Raw genomic sequence first — 20272 nt, 5'->3', positions numbered from 1 at the left:
ACCTCGGTGAGGGGGCCTGGGGCTGGGGAGGGGGAGGGGGCAGGGAGGCTGAGGGCCCCACCCATGCCCCTCTCGGCCTCACCACCTCCTCGCCCTCACCTGGGCGGTGAGGCTGGGCTGCCCTCTTACAGAGGAGGTTCGGAAAAGCAGGGTGACCTCTCTGCGGACACAGAGCGGGGCCGGCCCTTCTGGCACCAACCTCTGTGGCCTCTGCCGCGTCTCACTCCTGGCTGGGCCGGACCCAGACAAGCGGCAAAGCCAACAGCTGCCTCAGTGCCCCTCCTCACCTCCGGAACCACAGGGGGTGGGCTCAGCCCTGGGGGGAGGGCGTGAAGACCTGGCTCTTCCCGCAGTCTGGTGCTCCTCAGTTGAGTGGCCTTGGGCAAGTGCCTGATTCCGGGCCTCCGTTTCCCCGTTTGAGGAACGGGTGGGGACTTGGGCAGGAAGTGTTTACATCTGCTATGGCAGGGCCTCCGCCCGGCCCCTGCTGGAAAGGGGTCCCTGCAGGGAACCTAGGGGAGCTGTTGGGCAGGGTCTGCCCTGGGCTGGGTGTGGGAAGCCCACGGAGCCAGCCGCCTGCTTTCCGGGCAGGTTGTGAAGAAATCGTGCTACCCACGCTGGAACGAGACATTCGAGTTCGAGCTGGAGGAGGGGGCGCCAGAGGCACTGTGCGTGGAGGCCTGGGACTGGGACCTGGTCAGCCGCAATGACTTCCTGGGCAAGGTGAGCACCCTGCCCCTCCAGGCTGCACCTGCCACCCATCCCTCCAGCCTCCCCACAGAGGGCACTCAGGAGACCCGGGGCTCCCCAGAACCAGCAACTACCTGTCCCCAACTATCCCCCGTGCTCAGGGACCCTCTGAAAGTACAGAATAGTGTGGCCCCGCCCTGTCTCTGCCCCGCCCCCAGGTGGTGGTCAACGTCCAGAGCCTGCGGGCGGCCCAGCAGGAGGAGGGCTGGTTCCAGCTGCAGCCCGACCTGTCCAAGAGGCGGAGGGAAGCGTGAGTTTCTGGAACTTGGTGGCTGGGGTGGTGGGCTCCAGGCCTGGGGGAGGCTGAGCGTGGGCTCTGGCGGGCAGGCAGGCAGGCAGGCGGGCAGGCGGCCGGTCAGGGGTGGGTGATGCAGCCCCAGGCTTCTTCCAGCTCGTGCCCACCCAGTCCCTCCCTCAGTCCTGCGCTCCGCTCAGTCCTCTGAGCTCTGAGGCAGCACAGGCCTCCTGCTTTCTGCCATCCGAAAGTTTCAGGAACAAGCCTTCAGACCCTTTCCCTTTGAGAGTTCCTCTGCAGACCTCAGACTAGAGTTCAAGTCCTCAGAACCAGAGCTCTGACTTGCCCCCAGATTCTCTGGGCATAAGGCTGCCAGATAAAGTACAAGATGTCCAGTTAGAACCAAACTTCAGATGAGCGGTGAATAATTTCTTAGGTTAGGTATGGCCATGAGATATTTGAAATAAGCTTAAAACTAAACTTTAAGATTTAACTGAGTGCCTTGTACTTTTATTTTGCTAAATCTGGCAGCCCTGCCTGCCCACCCCTCAGCCCAGAAACGGGAGCTCAGCAGTGCCCCCACCTTGGATGGTCGAGCCTTGTCTCTCTGTTTAAGGCCCCAGACCCCCATCCTTACCCTCAACAGGGCGGCTGACCCCAGCGCCCAGGCACTTTGTCTCCCGGCGCCTGCGGCAGGCGAGGCCACGCGGGCAGCATCACTGGACCGCGCTGTGCTGCGCGCAGTGGGGCCTCAGAGACTTAAGCTCTGCTTGTGCCCCCAGGGGGAGGGGAGCTTGGGACTTAGATCTCATGGGGCAGGTTGCTGGCCTGCTGGAGCCCCAGGGCCCTTGGCAGGCTGTGATGCAGGTTGGGGACTTGCTTCCGGTGTGAAGTGTATACACGAAGCAACTGTTCCCCAGGAGTTTACAACAGGGAGCCCAACAAGTCCTGAGGGTCAAGCCAGAGTCCACAGGAGTCTAGAGGGGGCAAGGAGTCAGGCCTTGAGGACAGATGGAGTTCCCATGAGAATAGAGGCAGGAAGGGCTTTCCAAACGGAGCAAACCACTTCGGCAAAGAGTGGGAGGTGGGGCAGGGCAAGGAACAAAGGTGGAGGGGTCCGTGGGGAGACTGGAGGCTGGCCCCAAGCAGGGAAGACGGAGGCATTGGGGAGGGGGCACGGCCCAGGGTCCCTGGTGGAGAGGTCACACGCTGCCCATTCCAGGGGCAACCTGGGCTCCTTGCAGCTGGAGGTGCGGCTGCGGGACGAGACGGTGCTGCCCTCTAGCTGCTACCAGCCCCTGGTGCAGCTGCTGTGCCGAGAGGTGACGCTGGGCACCCAGGTGAGGGGGGCCCCCAGGGAAGGAAGGAGGGTCCAGGGATGGTAGGCCTGGCCCTCCTGTCCATCTAACCCCCCTCTGAGGAGCCAGAACCAGTTCTCAGGATGGTAGGGAACCAGCTGGTGTCCAGGGGCCCTTGCCATCTCCTGAGAAAACTCCCTCACGCTCCCTGTGGCCCTGTGAGGGCCTCAGAGGGAAGGGTTGGGTTCCCTGTGCACCTGCAGCCCCGCCTCTCCTTGCTGCCTCGCGCAGGGCCCCGCACAGCTGATCCCGCTCATCGAGGAGATGACCAGCACCGAGTGCCGCCAGGAAGTAGCCACCAACCTGCTCAAGCTCTTCCTGGGGCAGGGCCTCGCCAAAGGCTTTCTGGACCTGCTCTTCCAGCTGGAGCTGAGCCGCACCAGTGAGGCCCGGGAGGGAGCGGCCTGTCTGAGGCTGCGGGGGAGGGTGGAGCAGGGAGCCAAGGACTCTGGAGATGCTGGGGTGGGAGAAATCTAGGAGGCCCTCCTGTAGGAGGTAGATGGATTCGAGTAGGGGGAAAGGGTCAGGTTCGGAAGCAAGGGGGAAAGCAGAAGGCGATGGGTTGAGACACAGGCAAGGGGGCTCTTTCCTGAAGGGCCCTCTTAGAACACCCGGGGTCCTCTTCCCCAAAGCGTATCCCGCTCCCAGCCCTCCGCCCACTGGAATTTCTCATTGTAGCTGAGGCCAACACCCTGTTCCGGAGCAACTCTCTGGCCACCAAGTCCATGGAGTCTTTTCTGAAGGTGAGGCTGCATGGTATCTTGCTTTTGTTTTGTAGACGAGGAGACGAAGGTTCAGAGAGGCCAAGAGACATAGCTTAAATTCAAGGCTTCTGTTAGTTGTTCCTTCATTGATTAATTGATTCATTGATTCACTTCATTCATTCATTCATTCATTCATTCATGTAGCAACAGTTTGAGCTGCATTCCTTATGTGCCTGGCCAGTCCTGAGTGGAGACAGCAGGCAGATGGTGCACAGGGTGGCTGGGAGGCCAGGGGCGGGGTGATAACCAGGAGACAGGACTAATGCTGCTCTTGGTGGCCCCCAGGTGGCTGGGATGCGGTATCTGCACAGCATTCTGGGCCCCATCATTGACAGGGTATTTGAGGAGAAGAAGTACGTGGAGCTGGACCCCAGTAAAGTAGAGGTCAAGGATGTAGGGTGAGATGGGCGGCGGGGAATCCTTGGGGCGGGGGGGACAAGGGGTTGGAGATGGGGGTCAGCTATGTCTGCAAGTATATGTTTATGGCTCTTTTTGCCTGGATCTACCTTTTGTCTACCTGCTCACCCGTGCGTTGTCTCTGGGTTCCTAACTCAGTTGATGGCCTTTTTGCACCTGTATCTCTGGGAGTCCCTGCCTGTTATGTGTGCAGACGCTGACTGTCCGCATTGGGCCCACGCAGGTGCTCGGGGCTGCACCGCCCACAGACTGAGGCTGAGGTGCTACAGCAGAGCGCACAGACGCTGCGCGCCCACCTAGGGGCGCTGTTGAGCGCGCTCTGTCGCTCCGTCCAAGCCTGCCCCGCCGTGGTCCGCGCCACCTTCCGCCAGCTCTTCCTGCGTGTGCGGGAGCGATTCCCCGGTGCCCAGCACGAGGTGCGCCCCCTGCAGGCAGGGCTGGGAGAGAGAAGAAAGCGGTAGGGACCCGGGAGCAGTGGGACCCCAAGGCCCAGCGGAGGCGGTGGTGGAGTTCGTAGCCAAGGGCAGGAAGAGGGGCAGGGTTCTGGGGAGAGACAGGGACAGCACGGAAGGGAAAGGGGCTCTGAGGAGCTCAGGCTTGGGGGAGTCCAGCCCACGGCCCTTCCGCACCCCTCCAGAACGTGCCATTCATCGCTGTCACCAGCTTCCTGTGCCTGCGCTTCGTCTCTCCCGCCATCATGGCACCCAAGCTCTTCCACCTGCGGGAGCGGCACGCAGACGCCCGCACCAGCCGCACGCTGCTGCTGCTGGCCAAGGTGAGGCTGCAGGCGGATGCCCAGCTGGTGCTGCACAGGGGTCCTCGCCTCCACTGCACTTGTTCCCACCTGGCTCCGGGGAGTCCTTGTGACCAGGCTACTGAGACTCTCACGTGGCACTGCCCAGCTTACAAAGCTTTTCCACGGTTGCCCAACCTCATGGATAAGGAAACAGGCCTGTGAGGGACTTCTGTGTATCCACCTGTGGTGTGCCACCCTCCACTACCTCCCTCCCACCTCCTCAAGGCCTGTTGGTGGTGAATCCTGGGCCTGTCAGCCCCATGTCTGCTTACTCCCAGGCTGTGTGTCCAGCACCGGGCGGGGGCTGGCATACCCCGTGGGGCAGAGTCTGATATAAGTAAGACATGCAAAGGAAGGGTAATATCAATAGGTTGGGGCCTAGGTAGCATCAACGATCAGGCCCTAAATGTCTCAGACTTAGTGGTCTGTTTACCCTTGGTCCCCATGGGGTAGGAGTGGGCCTGTGAGCAGAGCCTATGCTGACTCTGCCTCGTTTCTATTGTGGGAGTAGCACAGACTGGGGGAGGGGGTGTATGTGTCGGTTTGGGCCCCTGAAGCTGCTGTCATCTCCAGGCCATCCAGAATGTGGGCAACATGGACACGCCGGCTTCCAGGGCCAAGGAGGCTTGGATGGAGCCGCTGCAGCCCACTGTGCGCCAGGGCGTGGCCCAGCTGAAGGACTTCATCACCAAGCTGGTGGACATCCAGGAGAAGGAAGGTGAGGCCCCACCCACAGGACCCTGTTTGCATTTGACCACCACCACTCCTGTGGCCCCGTCTACCTCTGGGCCTCTGGCTACTCTGCCCCTGTGGCTCTGCCCCTGCCTGTGCTTCTGGAAGCTCCACCCGCAGCCTGCTGTTGTTGCTAGGGGCCCCACTGAGCTCACTTTTTGCCCTACGTTCCCCACCTGGCAGAACTGGACCTGCAGAGGGCGCTAAGTTTGCAGATGCCGCCAGTGAAGGAGGGGCCGCTCTTCATCCACAGGACCAAGGGCAAGGGCCCCCTCATGTCCTCCTCCTTCAAGAAGCTCCACTTCTCCCTCACCACGGAGGCCCTCAGCTTTGCCAAGACACCCGGCTCCAAGGTGGGTGAGGAGAGAGGCAGGCAGGTGGGGCTCTGAGAGGTATCACCCTGGAGGCACCTGCTCCTTCCTCAGAGCCCGTCCCAGGGTCCACTAGGATCAGAGAAGAAAGCCAGGCAGGACTAGCCTTCTGATGGTAGCTGCAAAATCAGTTAAGACCTGTGAGAGCCTTGGCCGGTTTAGCTCAGTGGATAGAGTGTCGGCCTGCGGACTCAAGGGTCCCGGGTTCGATTCCAGACCGGGGCATGTACCTTGGTTACGGGCACATCCCCAGTTGGGAGTGTGCAGGAGGCAACTGACCAATGTTTCTCTCTCATCGATGTTTCTGGCTCTCTATCCCTCTTCTTTCCTTTCTGTAAAAAATCAATAAAATAAATTTTTTTTTTAAAAAAAAAGGCCTGTGAGAAGAACCCAGCTGGTGTGGCATCAACCCATGAACCAAGAGGTTGCTGGTTTGATTCCCAGTCAGGGCACAGGCCCTGGTTGTGGGCTTGATCCCCAGTAGGGGGCATGCAGGAGGCAGCTGATCAATGGCGAAGATGTTACTATCTCTCTATCCTTCTCCCTTCCCCTCTCTCTAAAATCAATAAAAGCTTATTTTGGGGGGTGGGGTGGAGAGACCCATGAGAAAGAAGCTCCTCAGTGAAGGGGGAAGGGGACAGGTAGCTGAGATGGTGTCCAGTTCTGGCTTCTAGGTCAGGTGGGGTAGGAGGGTGGGAGGCTGAGAGGAGCATCAGTGGGAGAGCAGGGAAGCAGAGAGGGGCTGGGGGAGTCCTGGGTTTCAGCCCTGTGTACCCAGGGGAAGTGTCTCAGCCTCTCGGGGCCTTGGTGTCTTGGCTGTAATTGGAGACAGTGGTCCCTACTTAACAGGTGTTTAAGGATCAGCTGAGATAATCTTTGTCCAGGTGCAGAGCCAGGATCTGGCTTGGAGCAGGACCTAGGTCAGTGGAATTGCTAAGGACACTGTGACCCTGGGCTGGCCTCTGTTGCGCACTTTTCTCCCAAGAAGGGCTTAGTGTACACTTTCTGGGTGGCCCTGTTGACCGCTGCTGGGCCACCCTGACCCCCACTCAGCCAGGCTCGGGACGGCCAGCCAGGGGTGCCCAACCCAGCTCTGAGCAGCCAGGGAATACTGAGGGGAGAAGGAGCTCCCTGGGGTGGCCCCTCAGCTTGGGCCTCCCACTTTCCAGCTTTTTTTTTTTTTTTTTTTTTTTTTTTCCTCTGGGCAACTGCCCAGCCCTGGCTTCCCTCAACATCTTCTATAGCCTCAGCAAAGCCTGGCTCCCTGGCAGGGCCCTCCTCATCCTGCCCTGGGCCCCTTTCTGTTCCCGGGAGCTGCCTTTCTGTGGCGAGTCCTGTGTGTCCCCCGTGCCATGCCGCCCTCCACCACCTCCCTCCCGCCGCCTCTGCAGCAGGCCTGGCCCCACATCCTCTGGGCTGTCCCTTCTGTCCTTTCAGCGGCCCCAACCGCAGACGGCTCAGACATGTGTCCCCAGGGCTCCCCACCACGGCTTCCCACTCCTCCAAGGGATGGCACTGCCTCCCTCTGTCACGGAAGCCAGTGGGGTGGGGGCGGGGGCATTACCCCAAGGACCATGGGAACTGGTCATTTGGGTGGTGTGGGGCCTGGTGATTTCTGATGGGAGGGTGTCCAGAGGCAGGGAGAGCAGGGTCTGGGCCTAGTGGCAGAGACTCAGCTTGAGCAGACTGGAGCTGTCTCAGGGAGTGGACATTCTGCATCCAGAGCTTTTCTCTGTCCCATTTGTGTCTCATTCGATTCTGTGATGGCGGGAGGGGTGGTAGGCGGTGGAATGTGACTTAGAGCTTGGGAAACTAAAGGCCAGCTGGGAAATTAGTGACTGCAAAGGCACAGGCCTGGTCCATGGCAGGCATTACCTTCCAGCCCCGGGGAATGCTGGGTGTCTAGAAACGTTTCCAAAATTCACACCTCCCGGGACGGCAGGGAGCCTCCGAGAGGCTGGGCACTTGGGCCCCATCTGTCTGCATTCTGTCCTGGCTGAGGTCACTCACAGAGCAGGCTCCTGGAGAGATGGGCACTAGGGGTCCCCCACGCCAATGCCTGGTGCTGCAGAAGGGGAAACTGAGGCCCCAGGTTAGGGACTGGAATGGCCTCAACCAAGACCCTGAGCCTCCCTTCCTCTCCCCTTCCCAGAAAAGTGCCCTGATCAAGCTGGCCAACCTCCGGGCGGCAGAAAAGGTGGAGGAGAAGAGCTTTGGCAGCTCACACATCATGCAGGTCATCTACACGGACGACACGGGCAGGCCTCAGACCGCCTACCTGCAATGCAAGGTGTGGCCACGGGGTGGGGGCGCCCTGGGGGAGGGGTGCTGTGGGTGGCCCTGGGTGGGCTGGAATGAATGAGTCTCCCAGCCACATCGGGCACAGCAAGGTATGTGAGAGGTGATGTGAGTGCCGTGTGTGTCTCTGTGTGGGCCTGCCTGGGCACCCCCGTGTAGGCCCGGCTACACATGGCACACATCTGTGGGAAACTGTGCTTCCAGGTGTCTGAGTTGGTTGGTGCCTCTGTGTTTCTGTGTACATGCATATCCACTCATAACCATCATGTTTATGCATGTGTGTGGCTCTGGGTGCATGCTCTCACATCTCCTTCTCTGTCCATGTGTTTTTTTTTTTCTGTTTGTGGATTAACTCATTCATTCATTCATTCATTTTAAAAATACTTATTGAGTACCTGCTAGGTTCCAGGCACTGTTCCAGGTGGGGGGCACACGGCAGCAGACAAAACAGGGCCCTTGCCCTAATGGACCTTATACTCCAGGGAAGAAGATGGGCTGATAAATAATAAATATTTACTATGGCAAACAGTGCCTTGAAGGGAACCAATGGAGACTAAGATAGGGAAGGATCAAGTGGGGTGCCGCAGGGAGGGGTGCTAGTTAGGAGGGCCTCTGATTGGCAGTGGGGAAGGGACGGGTGAAGGATGGAGTATTAGGGGAAGAACACATGGAGGAAGGACACAGCAGGAAGCTGGAGGGGCCTGGCTTTCCCAGGGAGTGACAATCCTGCAGGTGTTAGGTGGTCACAGACCTGTCTCACAGGGCCCTGCCCACTACGGGCTCCCCGGTGGGTCAGAGTGCAGAGCCACAGGGAAAGCGTGGTGACAACAGGGCCACCGCGTATGGCTGGCAGGTTGTGGACTGACTACCCAAGTGCATGGCCGTGGGGCAGTGGCAGCTGAAACTCAGCCCATGCTCGGGCGTGGCTGGGCCCACTGGGAGAGGGCAGTCTTTCCTCATGCACTCGAAGCTGCGGAGTGTGCCGGCGGGGACCGCGTCGTCCTGTGTTGGCACAGGAGCTGCAGCGCGGAGGGCTTCCTGGAGGGGGCAGTCTCTGATCAGCCCCATCCCCCCACCTCTGGTCCCGCAGTGTGTGAATGAGCTGAACCAGTGGCTGTCGGCCCTGCGGAAGGTGAGCATCAACAACACGGGCCTGCTGGGCTCCTACCACCCTGGCGTCTTCCGCGGGGACAAGTGGAGCTGCTGCCACCAGAAGGACAGGACAGGTGGGGTGAGGCCGGGGCCTGCCGGCCGCGTCTGTCCCCGGCGGGCGGCCTGGCCCTGGAGCTGGTGGCGGGACCCTGGGCCTTGGGCACCAGAGGGTGGCACGGAGGAGCTTCTACTAGAATGGTCTGTGATGACGGAAACGGTGTGTATCTGAGCCTCAGGCACAAGCGGCTGGTGAGCACTTGAACTGTGGCTAGTGAAGCCAATGAACTGAATTTTAAGTACTTTTAAATTTTATCTTTAAAAATATATATTTTATTGATTTTTTTTTTTTTACAGAGAGGAAGAGAGAGGGATAGAGAGTTAGAAACACCAATGAGAGAGAGACATCAATCAGCTGCCTCTTGCACAGACCCCCACTAGGGATGTGCCCACAACCAAGGTACATGCCCTTGACCGGAATCGAATCTGGGACCTTTAAGTCCACAGGCCGACGCTCTATCCACTGAGTCAAACTGGTTTTGGCTATTTAATTTTAATTAAATTCAAACAGCTTTACTTTAGTGTGGCTAGAGGCCATTGCAGCCTGACCCACCAGCCCTGGATCTGAGGTTGAACAGGAGGTGGAAACTGGCAGCTCTTTGCAAGGGTGTCTCTTGCTGGTTGGCCTTGCCTGCAGCCTCGGACTATACCCATCCCCGTGAGAACCCTGGTCGTTGGGAAGTGGGCTCCCCAGGGCACTATGAGGCGGAGCCCAGAAGCCCCATTTTATGGAGGAGGAAACTAAGGTACAGTGAGGGCAGGTGCCTCTACCAAGGTTAGCAGCTCATTCCAAGGCACAACCCCTGCTGGTTCCCTCACCATGACATTACCTCCAGGTGCTCTCTGCCTGCTTCCAGGCAGGCTTCTAGAAAGTGGTCCAGCTCCCTGAGTGGTGTCCTGGGCCACTCCCACGCTCTGCAGTCAGGCACCCTGTGGCTCAGGAGCGAACCCGAGAGAGAAGCTACCGCCCTGGGAGTGTGGAAAGCCATGGGGAGGCCTGGGCCAGACTTTCCAGACTGTGCTCCCAGCCCGGCCTGCACGGGGCCCCCTGAGTCTGTCCCTTTCCCTCTCTAGGCCTAGTTCTCCCGTCTGGACCGCCAGGAAGTTGGACAGGAGCACTCACAATGCCCGCCTGAAACTGCCTTCTCCCCGCCCCCAGGTCTGGGCTGTGATAAGACCCGGTCACGGGTGACCCTGCAGGAATGGAATGACCCTCTGGACCATGACCTGGAGGCCCAGCTCATCTACCGGCACCTGCTGGGCATGGAGGCGGCACTGCGGTGAGGCAGTCTGTACAGGGGCAGTGAGCCCCAATGGGAGAGCTGGGGCCACCCCGAAACGTGCCAGGGAGGGGGCAGAGCTGGGGTTCAGGCTCAGGGCAGAGCTGGTCACCTCCCTTCTAATCATGCCAGCACCTTTTGGCTTCGGCAGCCACACCTGGGGAGGGGCCCCCACGACCTGAGGCCAGCTCACGTTAGGAGGAGGGCCCCCAGGGCAGGCTGACCGGACTCCCCACCTGTCCGGCCTTCTCGTGGTGCCCTCCGAGCACAGCATTGTCCTCCGCCAGCTCCTCGTGTTCCGTGGCCATCTCGGTTCATTCAGTGGTTCTCCACCCTGGCTACGGTGTCGGAAAAACAGGATGCTTTTCAGAAACAACTTGAAAACAGGATGCCCTGGCCCTGCCCCGTGACGCAGACTCTCTGGGGGTCCAGCGTGGGGCCGTTTTAAAGGGGCGCAGTGCTTCCTGGTATCACTGCTTCCCTGGGCAGGCGTGTCCCCCGCACCCCTACACCTGGGCCTGGAAGGGGGTGGCTGTTCTTTCCTCCTCTGCTCTTCCAGGATTTGCCTCTTCAGCATCCTTCAAAGCCCACGCTGCCAGACTAGACCCCCTCACCTCCCTGTGAGCTGCAGGTCACTCCTTTCTGGCCCGGCTTTCTCTCCACCGTTCTGGCCCCCTTGCTCCCCAACTTCATCCTCCACCCAAGGACGCAGCCACCACCCTCTCACTCTGATCCCGAGCTCCACACTCCAGAGACCTAACTCTTTCACCTGAACCTTCACTCCTGTGACTACCCCCGACGGCCTCTCCTGCCTCCTCCTCCTCCTCCGCATCACATCATCGTCATCTAGGCTCCACTTGGATTTCACTTTATGTCTAAACACATGCAATATTCACAACCACTGGACCAAGCAGGCACTCTTATTATTATGCCCATTTAGGCCAGGAAGCAGTGGAGCTAACATTTGAACCCAAGACGCCTTGGGTTCAGGTGGGTCCCACCGTAGGACCAGCGCCCATGGTTCTAACCACCACCCTCTGCCTTAGGGGCCTCCCCACCTCCGGGACCACTCGGCCACCCCTCCCCTCATTCCAGCTCACCTTCTCTGGTGTCTTTCCGCCCACCAGGACCTCTGACCCACCGACCCAACCGCCTGCCGTATAAGTCTCCTGTGGCTGCTGTAACAAATTACCACACACTTGGTGGCTTAAAACAACTCAGATTTAGTCTCTCACAGTTCTAGAGATCATAAGTCAGAACTCAGTCTCAATGGCTAACAGCCAAAGGGCCTCTGGCCCCTTCCTCCATCATCAAAGTGCATCCTTCCAGACTCTGCTTCCATCACCACATCGCCACCTCCCTCCTCTGACCTTCTTCCTCCCTCTGAGTACAGTGGGCCCACTTTCCTCACTTTCCCCAGCCCCACACCCAGCCCTTCCGCCAGCCCAGCCCCTTGTCTTTACTGTCAGAATAAGGCCTGACCGGCCCCTTCTTGTGTCTACGCTGTGGCTCTCCCTGTCCGAGCTTCGCACATCTTCCATCCTAGGGAGGACATAGGAACCTTCTACCTGGCCATTCTGCCTTTGCTCCTACCTGGCTAGGATCTCTTCTCCACACGGCCCCCAGAGTGATCCTCTCAAACATAAAACAGGTCACACCACTCCCCCGCTTCACACCCCCACTGGCTTTCTACATCCTTACAATCCAAGCTTTGTCCTGGCTGCAGTGCTCAGGTGCCCTGGCTGACCTGCTTCTAAGCCTCATCCACCATCAGGCCCTCTGGGCTAAGCTTGCTGACGCTGTCCTTGCCGTCTTGCTCGATCTGGGACTCTCCACCACAGGACCTTTGCACGTGCTGTGTCTTTGCCTGAAGGCTCTTCCCCAGCTAATTCACATGGCTTATTCCCTCACCTGATTGGGGCCTCTGCTCAAATGCCACCTGTCGGAGATGCCTTCCCTGAGCACCGTTACTCTAGAACGTAATGGAACTCGTCAGTACGTGTTGTTTACTCATGTCCTGCCTGTCGCAGTTACACTGAGCTTGTTGAGGGCAGCCGGTAGTATTCATTGCTCTAGTGCCAGGACTGAGAACAGAGCCTTTCGCGTTTCAGCCCCACCATACATGTGAATAAGAACACGAGGGGAGGAGCGAGGGAATGACGGCTGAGCTGGTCTGTGAGGCTCGGAGGGTCTGGTAGGGAGTGAAGCAGGGAAGGGCACTCTGGGCAGTGGGGGCAGCGTGGGCCAAGGCCAAGGCGATGCCCTGAGAGGAGCAGGAGAGCAGGTGCCTGAGGAGGAGGAAGCCTGTTAGACCTTGGCAGAGGGGAACGTCTCTCCCAAAATAGACCGGGAGCTGCCACGAGGGCCGGGCCAGAAGAATTCCTAAGTAAGGAACTTCCAGGTATGGGGTCCATGCGGCCGCTCGCCCCCCCTCCGCATAGGCACACAGAGGACCACACCTGACGGGACTGGGGACAAGCGGTTAGGAACGATGCTTACATGTCACGGTCTCCGTGCCAGTTAACTCATTCCATAGCCAGTGAATACTAGAGGGATTTCAGGCGCCAACTGGCTCTTTCCCCACGGGCCCTCCCAATCAGGAGCGACGTGGTGGAACTGGGGCACAGCGGGGAGGCGCAGTGGGGAGGGTGGGGACTAGAGGAGGAGGCTGGAAGAGGGGAGGCAGGAGGTGACCAGGGGCCAAGACCTGGGCCCAGGTTCCTTCCCCTTAGATTGAAAGAGCCGGCCCCTGTGGCTTAGGAGGCCCGCCCTGGGTCCCCCAGCCTCCCCAGCATGGCCAACAAGAGCCCCTCTGCCCTCCCACAGGGAGAAGCACCAGGAGCTGCGTGCAGGCACAGGGGCAGGCTCCACGCTCACGGGCCCCGGGGAAGGTAGGTCCTTCCCATCGGGAACCCCTCCGTGGTGTGAGCCCCATGCGGGGATGCTGTAAGTGGGGCTCCTGAGGCCCACGTCCTTGAGACAAGCCCTGGGAGGCCAGGCTCCGCCTGCTCGGCCCTCAGACTGCGCCTGCCCTCAGCACCAGAGGACGCCCTGGCCCAGCTGCTGCAGGTGCTGCGGGACCTCCGGGAGGCGCACCGCCGCAGCCCCGCCAGCTCCCCGCCCTCGGAGCCCAGCTGCCTCCTGGAGCTGCAGACGTGAGGCCCGGCCTGCATTCCCTCACCGAGCCCGGCCGGTGCCCGACGCCCCTGGTGCACTCTCCACCCTCCGCCTCGGGCCCTCTCCTTGGGGGGCAGGCCCTGGGTCTCTCCTGGGCTGGGTGAGCTTGGTAGCCAGGGACCAGGGGATCCAGAAGTCCAAAGCTGGCGGCGTTGGCCCATCACCACCCACAGGAAGTCTCTAGGGGGACCGGGGGCTCCCGCTCCTCGGAGAGGCCTGGCTGCTTCCCGTGGTCCCTGCAGCTGTCGCCGCCACTAGCCCAGACTCTCCGGGGGCCTCCACCCCTGCCCAGGGCAGACCCTGCCAGGAGCTACTCCGGAGATGGTCCACACCACGTGGACTGGCACTTCCTTACGCAGAGAGATGGGAGGGAACACAGAGCCCAGGAGGGCCGGCCTTGACCTTCGCACCCACTTGGCTCTGGGCCACCACTGCACCTGCTCTCCTCACAGCCGCCGGCCGCGCCCCTGGGAGAGCCGTGCAGAGCTCTGTCGCCAACAATAAACCTGCTGTAACTGTGGCTCTGGGGTCTCCTGTGGGGGCCAGAGGAAGGATGGGGCTTGGGGACCCAAACAGCTGATGGGGTGCTGGACAGGGTGGGGGGAGGTGGTCAAGGACTGGGGCCCCAATGGCCTCTGCCGCCTCACCCCTTCTTTTTTGCTTCCCTCCCTCCCAGGGGGCTCCTTTGTTCTCCCGCTGCTGTCCTCACCAGCCCCTGGGTTCCACACCTCCATCCCCCACATGCCCATAGCCTGCCCTGGCCGCCCGCTGTCCTCTCCCTGAGGCCCCAACAGGCTCCAAGGGTCCTGAAGACTCGTAATGCCAACACACATGGCCTGGCCCTGCCAGCATTCCTTCAGCCAACGCTTTCTTCAAAGCAAGGCTCCCTCGGGCCGTCACCTCCCTGCCCTCATCCCAACCCACCTCTAGGTAGTCAGTAACCTCCAACCTCATTAACAAGATGGGGAAGGGGCCGGAGCTTCCAATACATTCTCTCAAACTCTCATCCAACCAAGCTCGGAGCCTTGCCTGTGGAAAATCTGGGCAAATTCTCACCAACTTCCTTTTGGAAATCCCTGTCAAAGTATAGTTTTCAAGTATATTTTTAAAAAGTGACTCACACAAATACAGAACGAACATGTATCAAAGATTTATTACACGAGGAAATGAGTGTTCGACAAAGATAGCTCATAGAGTAGTTTGAGAAGCTAGGTACGTATTAGTAAGCATTCTGAGAAAAGATGATGTTCTCTGTGGGACAGAAACGTACAAGTTTATATATAACTTCAGTGTCTGGGTTCTAATAGAATGATACCAAAGTCAAACCCGAGTCCATTCCCCAAGATTAGGGATCGGCCAACTTTCTGAGAAGACCCAGGCATGCAAGTTTTGGTCCCAATTATTCTCAGAGCACAAAAGCAGCCACAGACAATGAGTAAACAAAGGGGCTTAGCTTAGTCCAATTAAACTTGACTTATAAAAACAGGTGACAGGCCTGATCTGATCTGCAAGCCCTCCCAGGCTCTATGCCCTAGACATTAAATAACCCTTGGTCAGGCCTGTTCAATTATGCTGCAGTACGACATTGACCGAACACGCCCCCTTCGCCTATTTCTGAGGTTGGATAATGTTTCTTACACCCCTAGTCCCAGCAGCTTCTTTCACGATTGTGCGGACAGGCCTGTCTTATCAGATGGGGATGGTCGCTGGCCTCCTCTTGGGTCACCAAAATTGAGTCTCAGCTTCTGGAGCCTGGGGTCTCGTGCTGATTTGGGAATCAAAGGGCAAGTGTGAGCAGAACTCCCCAACACAGGGCATACTTCCCCAGGGCAAGGAGGGTGAAGCCCCTGCTGGCTGACACTCCTCTCCCCATCAGTTAAGGGCAGCCAGTCTTGACACATCCAGGCCCCTGCAGCCCTGACAAAGGTAGCATCCTTGGCCCAAACTTTGCCAGGATGACTCAGAAGAGAGGGTTACAACCTCAGGGCACCATTACCTTAATTGCTCTCTATTTCTCAGCAGGTACAAAGGTGCCCACCAGCTTGAGCTGGAGAGTCAAGGTGTTGGTGGGGCCTCGCCCCAGGGCTCGAGGCTCAAGTAGGAAATGGCCCTTCACAAAAAAATGGCTGTGGAGGCTCAGATTTCCTCTGGGGCTTCTTGGCTGCTGCCCAGACCTAGAGAAACAGCCGGGAAGCTGTTAGGGCTCTAGTAGCTAACATAGACTCCAGTCCCTGTTGCTTCAAACAGCTCAGGCAGGGCCTTTATACTAAGCTGTAGTCTGCAGAATATCAACCAATCAAAACAGGGACAGATGCACTTATCCCTCCCAGAGCCTCTCATGCCTACATACATACCTGCCTCCTGCTCAGCCCTCACCAACTGTACCCCTAACAAGAAGCTCACTCGGTCACAAGGCCACTTGGCAAACCAGTTACAACATAGCCACGGGTCTTGCAGCAATCTGCCGAGGCAGCGCTGGCAGGGGGCTAATCCATACACAGCCGTCAGGTTCAAGGGATGGACCCTCGCGAGCCCCTGAGGCTTCTTGCGAGCCCCTGAGGCTTCTTCCGCCCCTCCGGCCACACCCACCCATAACCCAGAGCTCCATTCATCCAGAGGCCTCTTGCTGTGTAGTCTGAGGGCACATTTCCAAAGACGGATCAAGGGCTGTGGGGAGCAGAGAGGTCGGGCTCAGGGTTGCCCCTCAGGCTAGACAACGACATCGCCATACGCAGAGTAGCTCCCAGCTCTCCGAACGCGCGAAGAAGCGAACCCAGGCGGGCGCAGAGCCACCAGCCTCCCTCCATCCCGCCCTTGGGTTCCGGCGCCTGCGCAAGGTCCTCCGGTCCGCCAGGGGGCAGTGAGCCGGTCTTCACACGGGCTCGGCGCCGTCGGCCAACTCCGGAAGAGGTAGCAGCCGCTGACCCGGAAGAGGTTGCGTTCAAGTGCTCTGGAGGCTGTGGTGGGGCCGCGGAGGCTTTGGAGGCGGCTGCGACGCTAGGATGAACGCCCCTCCTGCCTTCGAGTCGTTCTTGTTGTTCGAAGGCGAGAAGAAGTGAGTGGGGGGAGGGAGACGGGGCCAGCCGGGGCGTGGAGGGCCGGGCGAGGGCCCTCAGCTGCCTGTGGCCAGCTCCTGCAGATCCGGGGGCTTCCTCTGCCCTCCTCTTAGGGGAGAGATGGGGGCGGGGGGCGGGGTTGGAAAGCAGCTTTTGCTTGGGCGTCCGCTCTCCAAGCATCTCGCACCTGTGTCTGAAAGCCCTTCGAGGCGGCGAGTCTCCCCTGCGCAGATGAGCGCTCCGAGACTCAGAGGAAAGCAGCTGCCGGGCACTCGGGGAGTGGCGGGTCTGTTTTGGACCCAGAGTGCCTGCTCTGGCAGCCTTCTCCCGCGTCTCCTGGGCCGCCACCGTTATCCGCCTTGCTGCAGCCAGAGTGATGTTTCCTAGCCTCCTATCCGATCTCCACCCGCCCGTGGAAAACCTTCAGGCTCCCCATTGCTTGCGGGGCGAAGGGAAACGTAGTGTAGTGGTCACAGAGCTTGGGCTTGGCTCCTGCACCCCCCACTTAAGGCCTGTGTGGTGTGTCTTTGGGCAAGCGGCTCAAGTAACTTAATCGGCCTGAGGCCTACTTTCCTTTTCTGGAAATTGGGCTTATTACGGTATTAAATCACAGTAAGTAAATCCGGGGGGGGGGGGTAGTAAATGAAGTAATTTATGTAAAGTGCTTAGTTCAGGCTAAGAGAAAATTGGCTTTTCAAATTTCTCTTCACCTGGTATGCAGGGCTTTATGGACTAGCCCTTGCCAGCCACTTCATTCTTCCTTTAGAGCAGGTTCTCATCTGGGGATCATTCTGCCCCCCAGGGGACTTTTGGCAATGTCTGCAAACATTTTTGATTGTCACAAAGGGGTACTACTGGCATTTAGTGGGTAGAGGCCGGGAATACTACTAATATCCTAAAATGTCCAGCCTCTGTCTCTTCCTAGGATCACCATTAACAAGGACACCAAAGTACCCAATGCCTGTTTGTTCACCATCAACAAAGAAGATCACACACTAGGAAACATTATTAAATCGTAAGTTCCAAGTCAAGGGCTCTCAGGGGCTAAGTCTCCCCCTCCCGCCCTATGTTTAATGGTGTTCTTTGAGGCAAAGTACAAGTTCCAGAGATTTTTAAATTTTTTTATTAATTTTTTTTTTGTTAATCCTCACCTGATATTTTTTCCTTGATTTTAAATAGAATGGAAGTGGGGTGGGCGGAGGGAGTAAGAGAGAGGGAGAGGGACACATTGATTGGTTGTCTTCTACACATGCCCAGACCTGGCTGGGGATGGAACCTGCAACTGAGGTATGCGCCCTTGACTGGGAATCCAACCCTTGACCTTTCAGTGCACGGGCCAATACTCTAACCACTGCACACAACTGCCAGGGCCAAAAGATTTTCTCGTCTCTCTGAGCTGCATGAGTCCCGGTTGCTTGCTCTGCTAGTTTACTCATTCCAGTGCCTTTTCTTCAAAATGACACTGACTGATACCTGTTCACATAGCCACATTTCTCTGCATTGGCTCATTTACTGACTAAAGTAAGTGAATATGCAGGAAGCCACAGAAAAGTAGGTCTCCTTGTGGTTTTGTGTTAATGAGCACTGAGAAGTAGTGGAGGTTAGCTCCTACCCTCTCTGCCCATTTGTGACAATGACCTCAGTGACACTTGCATCCTAAGATTGTAACTGAGTAAAATAAGATTGTAACTGAGTAAAATAAGATTGCAACCGAGTAAAATAAGGGGAAGAGGTAAGAGAGGGGACCAGTGGTTATCCCGTACCCCTAGTGAGCATCTGGTATTGGTTGATGGGTGTTTGTTTACACCAGTGAAGTCCTGGCCAGATAGGTGGTTAACAGTGTGATTGATGTTCTGGCCCGGGGACTTGTCATTTCACTGAAAAGTACCATCAGTGTAGGAGGCCTTCCCAGGTTTGTGTGTTTGAGACGGGGCTGAGGCCTGCCTGGCCTCCTGGGGGAAGTAGAGGGTGGTGTTGCCTATATTCTGGATGACTCCCACCTGAACCCAGCCAGTGGTGCACCCAGGCTCCTGTGGGGCCTGCTGCTCCTCCGCTGTATGATTGTCCTCAGCTGTGCAAGGGCTCCCCCTGGTGCCCACACTTGGCTGAGCTGCTCTGGAGAAAACCCTGTGTGCCCAGCAAAAACACCACTTCGCTTCACTTCACCACCTCACAGAACAGACCGCAGCGGGGTGGACAGCAGCTGCTAACCTGTTGCCTAAAGGACATCCATTTCCCTAACTGCTCAGAGTCTGGGGCCTTCTCTCCCTGCGCCTTTATTTGCTGTCAGATGCTTTTGAGCTAGGAATGGGGCTTTTTTCCATTGGCTGGAATTTTACTGCCTAAGGAAGTCTCTTTCTGCACATTGCAGGGTCTGACTTCCCCTAAGCCGGGAAAAGGTTATTGGAAACCTTGTTTACCAGCTAAGGTTCTGATCCTCAAGGATACGGGGGATGGTGTGTGTGGGAGGAGTTCCATATGGTATATCTTCTCCAAAATATCTGTTTTACTTGTTTTGGGAAAAAGACATACAACAAAGTTAAGGGCAAGGAACACCTGGTGTCAGCTGCCAGCTGCATTTGCTCAATGAGAAGACCCCGTCTAGAAGCCCGGTAGCTCCAAGGGGCCAGCGCTCCAAGGGCACTATAGGCTCAGCCTCCTCACTCTTCATCCCTGTTTCTCAGACAGCTGTTGAAGGACCCACAGGTGCTGTTTGCTGGCTACAAAGTTCCCCACCCCTTGGAGCACAAGATCATCATCCGTGTGCAGACCACACCAGACTACAGCCCCCAGGAGGCCTTCACCAATGCCATCACAGACCTCATCAGTGAGCTCTCCCTGCTGGAAGAGCGATTCCGGGTGAGGAGCCAGCCGGCCAGGAGTGGGGTGGCTTGGTCTGGACGCTATCCTATATGTACCAGGAATGTGGGTTCTCATGCCCACATTTGACTCAGGATTGACCCCTGAGTTGTTTCCTTTTATCTGGGGGGAAGGGGTGGAGGTGATGACAGAGCATGGCCTCCAGGAAATGTGGATAAGGTTATGGAGTTGAGGCCTGCCTGGGGCCTGCTGTCTGCATTCTGGACTCTATGGAAGCAAGGGGCCGACTGTCCCTTAGTGCTGCTCCTCCAAGTCTGTTCTCTGTGCTGGCAGCTCTGTGGTTGGTAAGGCCTGTCTGTGTCCAGGGTATGTCTATCTAGAGGGCAGCTCATCCTAAGATGGGGTCACAGCTGTTCAGACAGGGAATTTCAAAGTCTAGACAATTTAGGGAAAGATTCAGCTTACATACCAGAAAGCATCTCAGCTCCACCTGACTCCCATCCTAGGCAGCAGGATGAGTGAAGGGGCCGGTGGGCAGGCTCAGAGAGTCCCTAGGGTTACTGGCGGCCCAGCTCCCTGGAGCTGTTCAGGGCCTGGCTTACTGCCTTTTTTTCCCCAGTTTGTGCTGCACTCTGGAGCCATGCAAGCAGTTTCCTGGCAGACCTTGGTTAGAGGTGCTAGGGCTGAATTTCCAACACCCTGACCCGCCATTCCAGCTAAGTGCACTGCCTTTCCTTTCCCTCAGGTGGCCATCAAAGACAAGCAAGAAGGAATTGAATAGTGGATTGGAAGCAGTCTTGCTTGGCCAGTTCCTACCCTGCACCGGGCCCCTTTCCAGGCACTAAATGGAAGAGAGCAGCTTCTCCCAACTGTGGCCTCCTTGGAAATAGCCCAGAGATCCCCTCACCCCCGACACCGCTGTGTCCTGTACATAGATTCTGTTTTATCTTCCTAATAAATGAGGTTGGAGAAGACGCGGTGTGAGCTGAAGCAGAGGTGACTTAACAGC

At 57.9% G+C, this 20272-nt stretch overlaps 2 protein-coding genes across 2 annotated transcripts in view; both read left to right on the top strand.

Annotated features, from left to right (window-relative positions):
* Nucleotides 1–16442, top strand: part of RASA4B (RAS p21 protein activator 4B) — a 27021-nt gene extending 10579 nt beyond the window's left edge. Inside the window, exons 6-21 of the mRNA XM_084881523.1 lie at nucleotides 1–6; nucleotides 592–723; nucleotides 909–1000; nucleotides 2208–2325; nucleotides 2575–2725; nucleotides 3022–3086; nucleotides 3393–3505; nucleotides 3748–3940; nucleotides 4162–4299; nucleotides 4894–5038; nucleotides 5236–5405; nucleotides 7576–7713; nucleotides 8812–8947; nucleotides 10090–10210; nucleotides 13037–13101; nucleotides 13248–16442. The exon at nucleotides 1–6 is cut by the window's left edge and continues 76 nt beyond it. Of these exons, the coding sequence (XP_084737649.1) occupies nucleotides 1–6; nucleotides 592–723; nucleotides 909–1000; nucleotides 2208–2325; nucleotides 2575–2725; nucleotides 3022–3086; nucleotides 3393–3505; nucleotides 3748–3940; nucleotides 4162–4299; nucleotides 4894–5038; nucleotides 5236–5405; nucleotides 7576–7713; nucleotides 8812–8947; nucleotides 10090–10210; nucleotides 13037–13101; nucleotides 13248–13369 (1905 nt within the window). The 3' untranslated portion in view covers nucleotides 13370–16442. The remainder of the gene's footprint in view (nucleotides 7–591; nucleotides 724–908; nucleotides 1001–2207; nucleotides 2326–2574; nucleotides 2726–3021; nucleotides 3087–3392; nucleotides 3506–3747; nucleotides 3941–4161; nucleotides 4300–4893; nucleotides 5039–5235; nucleotides 5406–7575; nucleotides 7714–8811; nucleotides 8948–10089; nucleotides 10211–13036; nucleotides 13102–13247) is intronic.
* On the top strand, nucleotides 16304–20237 carry POLR2J (RNA polymerase II subunit J). The gene is made up of 4 exons (XM_084881602.1): nucleotides 16304–16442; nucleotides 17369–17458; nucleotides 19128–19302; nucleotides 20009–20237. Exons 1-4 carry the CDS (start codon nucleotides 16390–16392, stop codon nucleotides 20042–20044), a joined length of 354 nt encoding a protein of 117 aa, XP_084737728.1. The 5' UTR covers nucleotides 16304–16389; the 3' UTR covers nucleotides 20045–20237.
* Nucleotides 20238–20272: the final 35 nt, after the last annotated feature.

The sequence above is a fragment of the Pipistrellus hanaki genome (assembly GCF_964339955.1).
Source record: "Pipistrellus hanaki genome assembly, chromosome: 4".
Taxonomy (NCBI): Eukaryota; Metazoa; Chordata; class Mammalia; order Chiroptera; family Vespertilionidae; genus Pipistrellus; species Pipistrellus hanaki.
This window is presented reverse-complemented; position numbering and strand designations above follow the sequence as displayed.

What these genes read in the sequence shown, in the direction of transcription:
- POLR2J (XM_084881602.1), top strand. Translation starts at nt 16,390, where the DNA reads ATGAACGCCCCTCCTGCCTTCGAGTCGTTCTTGTTGTTCGAAGGCGAG. An exon ending in CTAGGAAACATTATTAAATC is followed by an intron (nt 17,459 to 19,127) that starts GTAAGTTCCAAG and finishes CCTGTTTCTCAG; the next exon opens with ACAGCTGTTGAAGGACCCAC. An exon ending in TGCTGGAAGAGCGATTCCGG is followed by an intron (nt 19,303 to 20,008) that starts GTGAGGAGCCAG and finishes CCTTTCCCTCAG; the next exon opens with GTGGCCATCAAAGACAAGCA.